General features: G+C 46.1%; 1 protein-coding gene across 2 annotated transcripts in view; it reads left to right on the top strand.

Moving 5' to 3' along the window:
• The window catches only part of SLC13A1 (solute carrier family 13 member 1), a 66,105-nt gene extending 53,846 nt beyond the window's left edge, over window positions 1-12,259 (top strand). For both annotated transcript variants that reach the window (XM_066589889.1, XM_066589888.1), the window contains exons 14-16: window positions 10,021-10,182; window positions 10,355-10,492; window positions 11,151-12,259. In XM_066589889.1, coding sequence (XP_066445986.1) covers window positions 10,021-10,182; window positions 10,355-10,492; window positions 11,151-11,315 — 465 coding nt within the window. In that variant the 3' untranslated portion in view covers window positions 11,316-12,259. The remainder of the gene's footprint in view (window positions 1-10,020; window positions 10,183-10,354; window positions 10,493-11,150) is intronic.
• The last annotated feature ends 593 nt before the right edge of the window (window positions 12,260-12,852 follow it).

Genomic DNA, 12,852 nt, shown 5'->3' with positions numbered 1-12,852 from the left:
ATTGATAGATATTAATGCTATAAAATATATTTAAAAATTAATCTGTTTAGAGGGTAAAAAAAATCCTAAAACTGCTGTTCTAGTGTAGCTATTCACTTTAGGGACAATAAACATAAAAAATGCATAAAGAATGAAAATAAGTCCCCTTAATTCTTTCCTTAACCCCTTAGGGAGAAAGCTTTTTTTTCTAATTTTGTTTTTTCCTCCGCCCTTTTAAAAAATTGTAACTTCTTTATTTATCCATCGATCTAACTGTATGAGGGCTTGTTTTTTGCGGGACGAGTTCTATTTTTCAATGGTACTATTTAACCCTTTCCAATCCACTGTCTGACGTCTAAAGACATTCTGATTGAAGGCTGTACAGCTCCGATGTCGGAAGATGTCCGGCAGGGTATTCTTACTGTATATTACTGGCTCTAGCCAGGAGGTGGCGCAATTGTATAATGGCAGAAAGAGGAAAAAACCCTAGGAAACCCTGAATTCAAAATTGGATTGCAAAGGGTTGATATACCATATAATGTACTGAAAAACTTTTTACAAATTTTAAGTAGAGAGAAATGGAAAAAAGACAACATGACATCTTTTGGTGCATCTTGTTTCTACGGCGCATAAACTGCAACAAAAATGACACGATAACTTTATTCTATGGGTCAGTATGATTACTACGATACCAAACTTGTACAGTTTTTTTTCACTGTACTACTTAATTTTAAAAAATTAAATATCTAAAAAAAAAAATTTTTTGTTTCCATCTTCTGCGCACAATAACTTTATTTTTCCGTTGACATAGTTGTGTGAAGGCTCATTTTGTGCGGTGTGTCCTATAGTTACCGTTGGTACATTTTTGAATACATATGACTTCTTGATTGCTTTTTATTATTTTTTCATTGGAGACAGGGTGATCAAAAAAACGCATTTCTGGCATTCTTGATTTTTTTTTTTTCGGACGGCATTCACTGTGCGGGGTAAATAATGCATTACTTTAATAAATTGTGGCCGAGGATTTCTTCATTTCCATGGGGAGTCTCCACATCACTGAATAATGTGACAGCATTGTCACAGTGTCCAGTGATAAGTGGACTCCCCGTTGGGATGAAGAATTCCCCTGCCACAGCTGTCACAGCTGTGGCACAGGAGCACAATCTTCTCCCATTGCTTTCAATGGGGCCGGCGCTTCTGCAACCCCATTGAAAGCAATAGGCTGCCGGCAACCCCTGCAGTGATTTTTGGGAAAGGGCTTTAAATATAAGCCCTTCCCTGAAAATCATTCCTAGAATGTGTAAAAAAATAAAAAACTATATACTCCCCTCTCCACTGCTGCCGGGGCTCAGGCGCTTGTCCTCCTGAGCTGCTTTGAAGTGCATTCAACAGGTGGGGATTTAAAAATCCCTGCCTGCTGAAAGGGCTACCTCTGATTGGGTGAGCGCAGGCTGCCTCTGATTGGTCACAGTGCTCAGCAAAATGATTACTTATGCTTAAATAGAGCCAGCTGTCTTCTTTTCCAAGCCTTGGACGCAGGTAACCCCCCCCCCCCCACCACCACCACCACCACCACCACCCTCTCTTTTTTCAGCTTCGATAGGAGTTTATGGGAGCTTACAGCGTATCTCGGCAAAAGATAGGACATGAAGTATCTTTGGACACATCGTATAAACTCAGCAACCAAAAATGGTTGCCGATGTGCTATTTCTCCAGGCTTGTTTTTTTAGTAGCCAAAAATAATTTATCTGAATGAATACATTGGAATCCATTACTTCAGATGGTCGTGATTTTGCCTTATTTTTTTTCTGACGCCGCTAAATAGCGGCATATATATGGTCGTGTAAGTAAAGCCTAAGTGTGGCTTTACACAGGACAACCATCAGGTGCTTAAGCGCTGAATAGTCATGCCAATGATTATCGCTAACTGATCAGAGGCTGCGCACACTGGAGATCTCTTCCGGTCACCCTCCTCCATTCAGAGTAAACAGGCAGTCACTCATGGCTGAACTTCCCCTTTTACATGGGTCAACAGTTGCTTAGCTTTTAGGTGGGCTAAAAAACAAGTGATTCTGACTAGAGATGAGCGAACGTACTCGTCCGAGCTTGATACTCGTTCGAGTATTAGCGTGTTCGAGATGCTCGTTACTAGAGGCGAGTACCACGCGATGTTCGGGTTACTTTCACTTTCATCTCTGAGACGTTAGCGCGCTTTTCTGGCCAATAGAAAGACAGGGAAGGCATTACAACTTCCCCCTGCGACGTTCAAGCCCTATACCACCCCCCTGCAGTGAGTGGCTGGCGAGATCAGGTGTCACCCGAGTATATAAATTGGCCCCTCCCGCGGCTCGCCACAGATGCATTCTGACATAGCTCAGGGAAAGTGCTGCTGCTGGTGCTGCTGCTATAGAGAGAGCGTTAGGAGTTATTTTAGGCTTCAAGAACCCCAACGGTCCTTCTTAGGGCCACATCTGACCGTGTGCAGTACTGTTGAGGCTGCTTTTAGCAGCGTTGCACAATTTTTTTTTTTGTATATCGGCCATGCAGAGCATTGCGTCCGCAGTCTGCAGTCATTGTACAGAGTATAGGGGCAGTACTGGTGAGGCAGGGAAAGAGATATTCAGGCTATATACGTAGTGGGCTTTTTCCAAAAAATTGATCGCCGTCATCCCGCCAGAGGGAAACAGTATACATAATATTATACGCTGCCTACAGTATCTATCTGCTGGGGGTTGTAGTCCTAATTAATACGCAGCTAAGCGTTACAGCAGGCTTGGGCAAAATTGTTTCCTGGATCTGCTGTCTCTGTTACATCAGCGCTGTCATCCCGCCAGAGGGAAACAGTATACATAATATTATACGCTGCCTACAGTATCTATCTGCTGGGGGTTGTAGTCCTAATTAATACGCAGCTAAGCGTTACAGCAGGCTTGCGCAAAATTGTTTCCTGGATCTGCTGTCTCTGTTACATGATCGCCATCATCCCGCCAGAGGGAAACAGTATACATAATATTATACGCTGCCTACAGTATCTATCTGCTGGGGGTTGTAGTCCTAAATTATACGCAGCTAAGCGTTACAGCAGGCTTGCGCAAAATTGTTTCCTGGATCTGCTGTCTCTGTTACATCAGCGCTGTCATCCCACCAGAGGGAAACAGTATACATAATATTATACACTGCCTACAGTATCTGTCTGCTGTATCAGCTCAGCATTTAAAAAAAATAGAAGCAAAATACTTAAGGCCTACTACTGGCCTTTGGCCACTTGACTGCTTCTGCGCTGTGAATTCCACTAGCTCAGTCATACGCACCTACGTCTCACTACAGGCGTGCGCAAAATTGTTTCCTGGCTCTGCTGTGCGTTCTGTAAGGGAAGTCAGCCTCCAACCACAGGCCAATAAGCGGCACATTTAATTACAGCGTTCTGTTTCTGCACTACTGGTAATACAGCATGCTGAGGGGTAGGGGTAGGTCTAGAGGACGTGGACGCAGGCGAGGACGCGGAGGCCCAAGTCAGGGTGTGGGCACAGGCCGAGCTCCTGATCCAGGTGTATCGCAGCCGACTGCTGCGGGATTAGGAGAGAGGCACGTTTCTGGCGTCCCCACATTAATCTCACAATTAATGGGTCCACGCGGTAGACCTTTATTAGAAAATGAGCAGTGTGAGCAGGTCCTGTCGTGGATGGCAGAAAGTGCATCCAGCAATCTATCGACCACCCAGAGTTCTGCGCCGTCCACTGCTGCAACTCTGAATCCTCTTGCTGCTGCTCCTCCTTCCTCCCAGCCTCCTCACTCCATTACAATGACACATTCTGAGGAGCAGGCAGACTCCCAGGAACTGTTCCCGGGCCCCTACCCAGAATGGCCAGCAATGGTTCCTCTCCCACCATAGGAGTTTGTCGTGACCAATGCCCAACCTTTGGAAAGTTCCCGGGGTCCGGGGGATGAGGCTGGGGACTTCCGGCAACTGTCTCAAGAGCTTTCAGTGGGTGAGGAGGACGATGACGATGAGACACAGTTGTCTATCACTCAGGTAGTAGTAATTGGAGTAAGTCCGAGGGAGGAGCGCACAGAGGATTCGGAGGAAGAGCAGCAGGACGATGAGGTGACTGACCACACCTGGTTTGCTACGCCTACTGAGGACAGGTCTTCAGAGGGGGAGACAAGTGCAGCAGCAGGGCAGGTTGGAAGAGGCAGTGCGGTGGCCAGGGGTAGAGGCAGGGCCAGACCGAATAATCTACCAACTGTTTCCCAAAGCGCCCCCTCGCGCCATGCCACCCTGCAGAGGCCGAGGTGCTCAAAGGTCTGGCAGTTTTTCACTGAGAGTGCAGACGACCGATGAACAGTGGTGTGCAACCTTTGTCGCGCCAAGATCAGCCGGGCAGCCACCACCACCAGCCTCACCACCACCAGCATGCGCAGACATATGATGGCCAAGTACCCCACAAGGTGGGACGAAGGCCGTTCGCCGCCTCCGGTTTGCACCGCTGCCTCTCCCCCTGTACCCCAACCTGCCACTGAGATCCAACCCCCCTCTCAGGACACAGGCACTACCGTCTCCTGGCCTGCACCCACACCCTGACCTCCGCTGTGCTCGGCCCCATCCACCAATGTCTCTCAGCGCACCGTCCAGCCGACGCTAGCGCAAGTGTTGGAGCGCAAGTGCAAGTACGCCGCCACGCACCCGCACGCTCAAGCGTTAAGCGTGCACATAGCCAAATTTATCAGCCTGGAGATGCTGCCGTATAGGCTTGTGGAAACGAAGGCGTTCAAAGGTATGATGGCGGCGGCGGCCCCGCGCTACTCAGTTCCCAGTCGCCACTACTTTTCCCGATGTGCCATCCCAGCCCTGCACGACCACGTCTCCCGCAACATTGTACGCGCCCTCACCAACGCGGTTACTGCCAAGGTCCACTTAACAACGGACACGTGGACAAGCACAGGCGGGCAGGGCCACTATATCTCCCTGACGGCACATTGGGTGAATTTAGTGGAGGCTGGGACAGAGTCAGAGCCTCGGACCACTCACGTCCTACCGACCCCCAGAATTGCGGGCCCCAGCTCGGTGGTGGTATCTGTGGCGGTGTATGCTTCCTCCACTAAACCACCCTCCTCTTCCTCCTCCTACGCAACCTCTGTCTCGCAATCAAGATGTGTCAGCAGCAGCACGTCGCCAGCAGTCGGTGTCGCGCGGCGTGGCAGCACAGCGGTGGGCAAGCGTCAGCAGGCCGTGCTGAAACTACTCAGCTTAGGAGAGAAGAGGCACACGGCCCACGAACTGCTGCAGGGTCTGACAGAGCAGACCGACCGCTGGCTTGCGCCGCTGAGCCTCCAACCGGGCATGGTCGTGTGTGACAACGGCCGTAACCTGGTGGCAGCTCTGCAGCTCGGCAGCCTCACACACGTGCCATGCCTGGCCCACGTCATTAATTTGGTGGCTCAGCGCTTTCTGAAAAGCTACCCACGCTTGTCAGACCTGCTCGGAAAGGTGCACCGGCTCAGCGCACATTTCCGCAAGTCCCACACGGACGCTGCCACCCTGCGCACCCTGCAACATCGGTTTCATCTGCCAGTGCACCGACTGCTGTGCGACGTGCCCACACGGTGGAACTCTACACTCCACATGTTGGCCAGGCTCTAAGAGCAGCGTAGAGCTATAGTGGAATACCAACTCCAACATGGGCGGTGCAGTGGGAGTCAGCCTCCTCAATTCTTTACAGAAGAGTGGGCCTGGTTGGCAGACATCTGCCAGGTCCTTGGAAACTTTGAGGAGTCTACCCAGATGGTGAGCGGGGATGCTGCAATCATTAGCGTCACCATTCCTCTGCTATGCCTCTTGAGAGGTTCCCTGCAAAGCATAAAGGCAGACGCTTTGCGCTCGGAAACAGAACCGGTGGAAGACAGTATGTCGCTGGATAGTCAGAGCACCCTCCTGTCTATATCTCAGCGTGTTGAGGAGGAGGAGGAGGAGCATGAGGAGGATGAGGAGGAGGGGGAAGAGACAGCTTGGCCCACTGCTGAGGGTACCCATGCTCCTTGCCTGTCATCCTTTCAGTGTGTATGGCCTGAGGAGGAGGAGGAGGAGGAGGAGGAAGAGGAGGAGGAAGATCCTGAAAGTGATCTTCCTAGTGAGGACAGCCATGTGTTGCGTACAGGTACCCTGGCACACATGGTTGACTTCATGTTAGGATGCCTTTCTCGTGACCCTCGCGTTACACGCATTCTGGCCACTACGGATTACTGGGTGTACACACTGCTCGACCCACGGTATAAGGAGAACCTTTCCACTCTCATACCAGAAGAGGAAAGGGGTTCGAGAGTGATGCTATACCACAGGACCCTGGCGGACAAACTGATGGTAAACTTCCCATCCGACAGCGCTAGTGGCCGAAGGCACAGTTCCGAGGGCCAGGTAGCAGGGGAGGCGCAGAGATCAGGCAGCATGTACAGCACAGGAAGGGGAACACTCTCTAAGGCCTTTGACAGCTTTCTGGCTCCCCAGCAAAACTGTGTCACCGCTCCCCAGTCAAGGCTGAGTCGGCGGGAGCACTGTAAAAGGATAGTGAGGGAGTACGTAGCCGATCGCACAACCGTCCTCCGTGACGCCTCTGCCCCCTACAACTACTGGGTGTCGAAGCCCAACACGTGGCCTGAACTCGCGCTGTATGCCCTGGAGGTGCTTGCTTGTCCTGCGGCTAGCGTCTTGTCAGAGAGGGTGTTTAGTGCGGCTGGGGGAATCATCACAGATAAGCGTACCCGCCTGTCAACCGACAGTGCCGACAGGCTTACACTCATCAAGATGAACAAAGCCTGGATTTCCCCAGACTTCTCTTCTCCACCAGCGGACAGCAGCGATACCTAAGCAATACGTAGGCTGCACCCGCGGATGGAAGCATTGTTGTCTATCACCATCAAAAACGTGGACCTTTTAGCTTCATCAATCTGTGTATAATATGCATCCTCCTCCTGCTGCTCCTCCTCTTGAAACCTAACGTAATCACGCCGAACGGGCAATTTTTCTTAGGCCCACAAGGCTCAGTCATATAATTTTTGTAAACAATTTTTATACGTTTCAATGCTCATTAAAGCGTTGAAACTTTCACCTGAACCAATTTCTATTTTAACTGGGCTTTCTCCAGGCCTAGTTACCAATTAAGCCACATTAATCAAAGCGATTAATGGGTTTCACCTGCCCTCTTGGTTGGGCATGGGCAATTTTTCTGACGTACATTAGTACTGTTAGTACACCAATTTTTTGGGGCCCTCGCCTACAGTGTAATCCAATTAATTTTTTGCCCACCTGCATTAAAGCTAACGTTACATCAGCTGTGCTGGGCACTGCAATGGGATATATTTATGTACCGCCGGTGGGTTCCAGGGAGCCACCCATGCTGTGGGTCCACAGGGAGTTGTAACTGCATGTGTCTACTTCTAAAGAACCCCAGTCTGACTGGGGCATGCAGTGTGGGCCGAATCCCACCTGCATTTAACATGACATTACCTCAGCTGTGATGGGCAATGCAATGGGATATATTTATGTACCGCCAGTGGCTTCCTGGCACCCACCCATGCTGTGGGTCCACAGGGAGTTGTAACTGCATGTGTCCACTTCTAAAGAACCCCAGTGTGACTGGGGCATGCAGTGTGGGCCGAGGCCCACCTGCATTTAATCTGACGTTACCTCAGCTGTGATGGGCACTGCAATGGGATACATTTATGTACAGCCGGTGGGTTCCAGGGAGCCACCCATGCTGTGGATGCACACGGAATTCCCATTGCGGAGTTGTCCCTGCCTGTGACTATTTATAAAAAACCGCGGTCTGACTGGGGCATGCAGACACCTTGACAGAATGAATAGTGTGTGGCACATAGGTTCCCCATTGCTATGCCCACGTGTGCAGCTCCTGATGGCAGTGGCAAAGGATTATATTCCTCATTGCTTCTGTACAGCATTGTGGGCTATCGCCCCGCCCCTTTTAAAGAGGGTCGCTGCCTAGCCGTGCCAACCCTCTGCAATGTGTGCCTGCGGTTCCTCCTCATGGCAGACGCACTTATAAATAGACATGAAGGTGATGTGGCATGAGTGCAGCTGAAGGCTGCGCAGGGACACTTTGGTGTGTGGACACTGCGTCGTGCGGGGGGGGGGGGGGGTTGGGCAGCATGTAACCCAGGAGAAGTGGCAGCGGAGTGTCATGCAGGCAGTGATTGTGCTTTGTTGGAGGTAGTGTGGTGCTTAGCTAAGGTATGCATTGCTAATGAGGGCTTTTCAGAAGTAAAAGTTGTTGGGAGGGGGGGGCCCACTCTTGCCGCTATTGTGGCTTAATAGTGGGACCTGGGAACTTGAGATGCAGCCCAACATGTAGCCCCTCGCCTGCCCTATCCGTTGCTGTGTCGTTCCCATCACTTTCTTGAATTGCCCAGATTTTCACAAATGAAAACCTTAGCGGAGCATAGGTCCCATACAAAAATGCTCGTGTCGCCCATTGACTTCAATGGGGTTCGTTACTCGAAACGAACCCTCGAGCATCGCGATAATTTCGTCCCGAGTAACGAGCACCCGAGCATTTTGGTGCTCGCTCATCTCTAATTCTGACAAGTAACTCATTTGACCTGTTGAGTCCCATGATTACTCTGGCGACTATTGGTCCATGTAAAACACCCCAACAAACAGTTTGAGCAAGTTTCTTCCTGCTTTCAATCATTTCAAGGTTTAGTGTTCTTTTAAGCTTCAACCCTCCACAAAAAGGAGCAAATTTATATAAATTTTCAAAAAATAAGTACACATGTTTTTCTGACATACAATATGTCAACTGTGTGGCTCAAATAACTTTACCTTTACTTGTGCGCTTTCGTCTTCCATCAAGCGTCTAACACTTAAAGCGCATGCAATATTCTGTACTTCAACTTTCCAGCCAGTAAATAGCAGATTAGACCAACATTAAAATGTTAAAGATATAACAACTCATTTATTGTGCCACGTTTTTTTTTTCTATTCTTGTGGAAGAAGAAAGTATACTTTGTGATAGCAAACGTGACAAATTCACACTTTTTTGTATAAATGTGACTCAAAACTAACCTAGAAAGTAATCAAAACTGCAAAACTGTAGTGTAATAATGTGTTCTATGTAGAATGTTCCCCAAGGAATTTCTGTGACCTTTTGGCAGGTACACAGTATAAAATAGTAGCCGTTAAAAAATTCAGAAATACATTGATATTAATGTAAGAAAATGTTTGTAGTATTTAAAAAGTGCATACAAAAATTAACCTGGTCTGTCTTAGGAATGACTAAAGTACGCTATATTGCCTATAAAATGCACCACTTTTAAGCTGCAGAAAGATTTTTTTGGCGGGAGGTTCTTATTTTAGTACAAAATAATATTGTGAAAAAATGAATGAAGAGAAAGAGAATGAAATAAATTAACCAAATGAATACTTCCAAACCAAGACTCTCGACTTAATTCTATTTTTCTCTCCACTTGTATCCCTCAGTTCATTGATTAAAACTATGCCATATTCCTAAACTCGTTAATATTTACATACATAAACCCAGGTTCCCATAGTTGTAATATCCCAGCATCATATTTTTCTCTACACAACACATTAGTTATCCTAACTTCGATACCTCTCAATTAGAGATGAGAAAGCGTACTCGGATAAGCACTACTCGCTCGAGTAATTTGCTTTATCCGAGTATCGCTGTGCTCGTCCCTGAAGATTCGGGTGCCGCTGCGGCTGACAGGTGAGTCGCAGCGGGGAGCAGGGGAGAGCGGGCGGGAGAGAGGGAGAGAAAGATCTCCCCTCCGTTCCTCCCCGCTCTCCCCTGCAGCTCCCCGCTCCGTGCCGGCACCCGAATCTTCAGGGACGAGCACAGCGATACTCGGATAAAGCAAATTACTCGAGCGAGTAGTGCTTTTCCGAGTACGCTCGCTCATCACTACTCTCAATGCATTATTTTTCTGATAATGAGCCAGATACACCTTAGAAGTAATTAAGAAAAATTGCAGTATTTATGGTTCATAATAATGTAATCTACTTTTAAGGTCTCTGGACTTTCTCAGTGGATAGGAAATAAGATGACTCCACTTGGCTCACTCCCGATATGGATTATTGTGCTGATTGCTTGCATAATTGTGACCTCAGTGACTGAAGTAGCCAGTAATCCTGCAACAATCACAATATTCCTACCCATATTAGCACCACTGGTGAGTATCTCAGCTCTTGTATCAACTTCAAACACATTGGTATCAAAATTAATTGCATGACATTAAAATAATATTGCATGTAAACAATTTACATAACTGAAAACTGTGCAACAGCAGCTAAAATGATGAATGTCATGTTAATTTGTTTTCTTTTTTGTTATGTATTACACAGGCTGAAGCAATAAATGTGAATCCACTCTACATACTCATTCCCACAACTCTTTGCACCTCTTTCGCCTTCCTTCTTCCAGTAGCAAACCCACCAAATGCTATTGTCTTTTCCTATGGTCATCTACAGGTCATAGACATGGTAAGTAAATATGGTGTCCATTGTGTTTTAAAGGAAAAAAAATCTTAAAGGGAAGGGGTCATCAGAAAATAACCTATTATGTAAATCACATTTTTCTGTCAAACACATTTTTAAGAATTTTTGGTGTTTCATCACACTGAAAGGTAACACCTACATGTAGATAGCACAGGATCCACTATCCACAAGCAGGGATTTGCTGTTACTCCACAACCCTCCCTGCAAAATTATCATTATCTGTGCACAAGTCACAGAACATGTCTAGAATAGTCTCCTCTACAAGTCAATGTGTCAGCTCTAGAGATGAGCAAGCCTACTAGGTAAGGTAGCTACTCGAGCAAGCATCGCTCTTCTCGAGTAACTGCTTAGTGATCCGAGCAGGCTCGGGTGGGCTGCGGGGTGAGCGGAGCGGGGGGGGGGGGGAGAAAGAGAGAGAGAATAGATTAGTATTTTTTTGCTCCGAACAAGATAGACATTTTTTCAAAGAGCGCCTGTCCTATAAGTATACAGTAACTAAGTACCTATACAAATAATGCAAAAAAAAAAAAAAACACTTGAGAACACTTTTTTTTTGCTATTTGTGTGCAGTAAGAAATAATCAAATTACGTCTTGCAAAATTTTGTGATGTAACGTTACCATTGTTTCTTTTTTGTTGTCTAGGTAAAAGCTGGTTTGGGCATCAATATTTTAGGAGTCCTTGTAGTAATGCTGTGTATATCAACATGGGCGATTCCAATGTTTAATCTTAACATTTATCCATCCTGGGCGCCTACCATTGTGAACAGCACAGCTCTGGCTACGACAGCTTTTACTACTGCAATGTGAGATGGCAAGTTACCACATCTAGACCGGTGTAAGAACTACTGTCTACAAAACAGTTTGAAAATACCACACTGGTTATTTTAGGTCTTTCATTCTATATGACTGTGAGAAGCAGCTTTCAGGCCTAAGGTTCTCATCCACCAAAATAATCTACAATACCATATCAAGTTTTTTTTATTGGATGCCTGCAAGCTATCTGAACGTTGACTATTGTGAGGATTTTCTCCAAATCTTCACTTTGTATGAAAACTTGCATGTATTTGTAAAAGTATATGTATGTGTAATTTGTGATGAACCTGTGACTGGCCACACACACATTAGGAAAATACTGTAGTTTCATTTTACTTGGGTAAGAATATCGAAGATACTCGTGCTTTCTAGTTCTACCTTTTAAAATACATTTTACTTGTAACTAGAGTTGAGCAAACATGCTCGTCCGAACTTGATGATCGATCGAGTATTAGCATACTCAATGGTGCTCGTTACCCAAGCGAGTACCACGCCGAGTTCGACCCTTCCCCGTTTTGACGCCTCACCGCATTACCACTTCCTGCTGTGACGTGCCAGCATGCGCACGTCCCCAGCAATATGAGAGAGAGAGCTTGGCACCCGGCGGGTCCAATACAAAAATGCTCGAGTCCCCCATTGACTTCACTGGGGTTCGTTACTCGAATAGAGCTCTTGAATATTACAAAAAGCTCGACTCGAATAACGAGCACCCGAGCGTTTTGGTACTCACTAATCTCTACTAATACAAGAACCGAACCAAAGATGGCTTCATAGGGGACATTTAGTACCCAATAGGGTATTCCATGGATATCTTGTTCACGGACACTTGTAAGCTTATGATTAAAGTTCATGGAACTCATGATAGGTGCACTTTAAGCACTCCCATATTTAAATACCCCTTTGTAGGACTAGGCCTATGTAGGACATAATTTCTAATGTATATATGTAGATATTTTAACAAACTATGGAAAAATAAATGTAGTGTATATATAAATGCTGTGTTTGAAAACATTCAGGACAAAGTCCCCTTAGAATAATAAATAGTTTTTAAAATGTAATATTTATAAAATGTAAAGCCATAGATGATACCATTGAAGTATGACGTTATGCAATGCAAAATGTTAGTGTACCATTTTTTAAAATTTTATATAACGAGCTGCTTTTGTAAGATATAATTCTATTATTCTATTAAATTACTGTCAACTATATATTTTCTAGTGTATACTTTTTTGAGAACTATTAAATATTTGTATGTTTATATATTACCTTATACACATCACATCCTATATTCAGATAGCACACTTTTCTATATTATGTATACTGCATTCTTCACCACTGTCTTACCGTAATTATATAGTTAGTGCCTTCTCACGGCTGTGATCTATATAAGGGCTAAGAAGACATATTTAGGTTACTTTCACACACATGGAAAAGCACCATCTATTAGTTATATGAGAAATTACTGTGCTACAAAAGGGCGAACATTTTTACCATAACTTTTTGGACTTTTGCAAACATTTTTTACCATAAC

Source organism: Eleutherodactylus coqui, chromosome 2 (genome assembly GCF_035609145.1).
Source record: "Eleutherodactylus coqui strain aEleCoq1 chromosome 2, aEleCoq1.hap1, whole genome shotgun sequence".
Lineage (NCBI taxonomy): Eukaryota > Metazoa > Chordata > Amphibia > Anura > Eleutherodactylidae > Eleutherodactylus > Eleutherodactylus coqui.
Note: the sequence above shows the minus strand (reverse complement) of the source record. Positions and strands in the feature narration are given on the sequence as shown.